General features: G+C 43.1%; 1 protein-coding gene across 1 annotated transcript; it reads left to right on the forward strand.

Moving 5' to 3' along the window:
- Window positions 1–872: 872 nt before the first annotated feature.
- LOC138879021 (uncharacterized) lies at window positions 873–2,733 on the forward strand. Its single transcript, XM_070158593.1, has 3 exons — window positions 873–1,330; window positions 1,809–1,936; window positions 2,249–2,733. Exons 1-3 carry the CDS (start codon window positions 873–875, stop codon window positions 2,731–2,733), a joined length of 1,071 nt encoding a protein of 356 aa, XP_070014694.1.
- The last annotated feature ends 1,317 nt before the right edge of the window (window positions 2,734–4,050 follow it).

The raw sequence follows: 4,050 nt of genomic DNA on the forward strand, positions 1-4,050 counted from the left end.
ATGGCCACCTAGACTTTGAACGGCCACCTAGACCTCCGCAACCTCAGCTACAGGGTTACCGGTATGACCGCTATACTCAGTTAGGACCAGGTGAGATCTCCCAGGCATCAAGTTTGCAGCGACAACGAGGTTCGAGACAAATAGTGTTGTTTCCGCCATAGTGTGCCATCTGCAGTCAAGGACACTTGGGACAATGCCAAGTCGATTCTGATGCTTGTTATACATGTGGACGTCCAGGGCATATGATCGAGATTGCCCAAATAGAGATCCTGGGGGTATGGTGCAACCAGCGAATTTAGCAACAGGATCAGCTATGTCTGTGCATCCTTTAGGGCACGAATCTCAATCTTCGGCTGATAGAGGTTGAGGCAGAGGTAGAGGGTCCAGTTCAGGTGGTAACCAGAATCGTATCTATGCGCTAGCAGGTTGACAGGACCAAGAGTCCTCACCAGATGTTGTGATAGGTATGTTGACCATTTGTTCTCACGATGTTTATGCCTTGATAGACCCAGGATCCACTTTATCATGTATTACCCCATTTGTCGCACGGAAATTTAGTATAGTGCCTGAAATACTAAGTGATACTTTTGCAGTATCTACATCGCTCAGAGAACCGATTATCGCTAGACGCATTTACCGAGGTTGTACGATATAAGTTTGTGGTCGTCAGACCTCAGCCGACCTAGTTGAACTAGAGATGTTGGATTTCGATGCTATCATGGGTAGGGACTGGTTGGCAGCTTGCTATGCCACAGTTGACTATCGAGCAAAGACAGCTAGATTTCATTTTTTGGGTGAGCCAGTCCTTGAATGGGTAGGTAATACAGCGACACCCAGAGGCAGGTTTATTTCCTAACTAAAAGCGAGGAAAAATGATCGCAAAAGGGTGCATTTATCATATTGTGCAAGTTAACGATACAGATGCTGAGATACCTACACTTCAGTCTATTCCAGTAGTAAAAGGGTATGTGGATGTATTTCGAGATGAACTTCCATGTATTCCTTCAGAGCGAGATATTGATTTTGGCATCGATTTGCTTCCGGGAACGCAACCAATATCCATCCCTCTGTATAGAATGGCACCTGCCGAATTAAAGGAGTTGAAGGAGCAGTTAAAAGATTTACTGGAGAAAGGTTTCATCAAACACAGTACCTCACCTTGGAGTGCACTGATATTGTTTATACGGAAGAAAGACGGCTCGCTAAGGATGTGTATCGACTATAGGCAACTGAACAAGGTAACTATTAAGAATAAGTACCATCTTCCAAGGATAGATGACTTGTTTGATCAGTTGCAGGGAGCTATATACTTTTCAAAGATAGATTTGAGGTCGGGGTACCACCAAGTCAAAGTTCGGGTGAAAGATATTCCCAAGACCGCCTTTAGGACCCGATATGGACACTTTGAGTTCCTTGTATGTCCTTCGGGTTGATGAATGCACCTGCCATATTTATGGACTTAATGAATAGCCTATTTCGGCCATATTTGGATCTGTTCGCGATAATCTTTATTGATGATATTCTGGTTTATTCACGTTCAGAGGATGAGCATGTGGATCACCTGCGAGCAGTACTCCAAACCCTCCACGATAATAAATTGTATGCTAAGTTTTCTAAGTGTGAGTTCTGGTTAAAGTTCGTAGCATTCCTGAGGAATATTGTATCCGGTGGAGGTATAAAGGTAGACACTTAGAAGATTGAGGCTGTGAGATCCTGGCCTAGACCTACCACTCCGACAGAGATTCGTAGCTTTCTAGGCTTTGCAGGATATTACCGGAGGTTCGTAGAGGGTTTTTCTTCTCTTTCAGCACCATTAACAAAGCTGACACAAAGGTGACTAAGTATCAGTGGACAGAGGCCTGTGAGCAGAGTTTCCAAGAGCTTAAGAACAGGTTGACCTCAGCGCTAGTTCTAGCACTTCCAGAAGGTCCAGATGGTTATGCCATGTATTGTGATGCCTCAGGTGTCGGGTTAGGATGTGTCCTGATGCAACATGGGAAAGTAATTGCATATGCTTCAAGGCAGTTAAAGAAGCATGAGCGGAATTATCCGACCCACGACCTTGAGTTAGTTATAGTTGTCCATGCACTTAAGATATGGAAGAATTATTTATATGGTGTATATGTTGATATATTCACAGATCATAAGAGCCTGCAATATATCTTCAAGCAAAAAGAGTTGAATTTGCGACAGAGGTGATGGCTTGAGTTATTAAAAGACTACGATGTTAATATTCTCTACTATTTAGGGAAAGCAAGTGTTGTAGCAGATGCCTTAAGTCGTCAATCTATGGGTAGCTTAGCACATGTAGAGGCCGAGAAAAGACAATTAACAAGAGAGATTCATCAATTGGCTTGTTTGGGGGTTCAGATAGTAGACTCTGGCAATGGAGGAGTTGTACTCCAAAATACTACAAAATCATGTCTCATAGCTAAAGTAAAGGAGAGGCAGTACGAGGATCCAGAGTTAGTCAAGTTGAGAGAGCGGCTTCCACAACAGAAGAAACCGTTGTTAGAACTCAAAGGAGATGGGGTTCTCAGATATAGGGGTCGTTTGTATGTTCCAGATGTAGCAGGGCTACGAGGCAGGATTAGGTTAGAGGCACATTATTCATGGTATTCCATTCACCCTGGGTTGACAAAGATGTATCATAACATTAAGGATATGTATTGGTGGAACAATATGAAGAAGAACATTGCTGAGTATGTCGCTCAATGCCCTAGTTGCCAGTAGGTGAAAATAGAGCACCAGAAGCCAGGAGGGTTAATGCAGACTATAGAGATCCCGACATGGAAATGGGAGGCGATAAACATGGACTTTATCACGGGTTTACCTCGTTCCCATCGTAAGTTTGATTCCATATGGGTGATAGTCGACAGGCTCAGGAAATCAGCTCATTTCCTACCGGTCAGATCTACGTATACAGCAGAGGATTATGCAAAATTATATATTGAGGAGATAGTGTGACTACACGGAGTACCCATATCTATTATATCTGATAGTGGGCCCCAATTTACAGCACATTTTTGAAGGTCATTTCAGAAAGGTCTAGGGACTCAAGTGAATCTCAGCACAACTTTTCATCCACAAATGGATGGACAAGCCAAGCGCACGATTCAAACGCTCGAAGATATGTTGCGAGCATGTGTGCTGGATTTTAAAAGAAGTTGGGATGAACATCTACCCCTTATCGAGTTTGCATATAATAACAGTTACCACTCCAGTATCCAGATGGCTTCGTACGAGGCTTTGTATGGGCGCAGGTGTAGATCTCCTATAGGGTGATTTGATGTTGGAGAATCTGAGTTACATGGGCCAGACCTGGTTCAGCAGGCCATAGAAAAAGTAAAGCTTATCCGGGAGCGACTGTTGACAGCTCAGAGTCGTCAGAAGTCATATTCTGACGTGCGGCGACGAGATTTGGAATTCGGGGTTAATGATTGGGTATTCCTAAAGGTGTCACCTATGAAAGGTATAATGAGATTTGGCAAGAAAGGCAAGCTTACCCCACGGTACATTGGGCCTTATAGGATCATTCGGAGAGTGGGTCAAGTAGCTTATGAGTTAGAATTGCCCTCGGAATTGGAGTTTGTTCATCCGGTTTTTCACGTATCTATGTTATAAAAGTACATTGGAGATCCTACCCAAATGGTGCCCACAGATGATGTATAGATTACAGAAGACTTGTCATACAAGGAAATTCCGGTTGCCATCCTAGACCGATAAATCCGCAAGCTATGAAATAAAAAGATAGCATCCGTGAAGGTTTTATAGAAAAGTAAGAAGGTGGAAGAGATGAAGTGGGAAGCAGAGGAAGAAATAAAGTCTAAATACCCCCACCTATTTCAAACTAAAGATATGACTCGAGAGTATAAACTCTCAGGCCAGTAGGTTATCAGGTAAACTCTCATTTTTTTTAACTCTCAGAATTTATAATGGACTGTTGTGTGGAGCCAAATGTTGCTATTTATAGACAGTGGACATGTGTGGCATGTATAGTAAGTTTTCTAGCTACACACAGGTTGGTTTCAGTCAGATGTACGGAAGAGA

The sequence above is a fragment of the Nicotiana sylvestris genome, chromosome 10, assembly GCF_000393655.2.
Source record: "Nicotiana sylvestris chromosome 10, ASM39365v2, whole genome shotgun sequence".
NCBI lineage: Eukaryota > Viridiplantae > Streptophyta > Magnoliopsida > Solanales > Solanaceae > Nicotiana > Nicotiana sylvestris.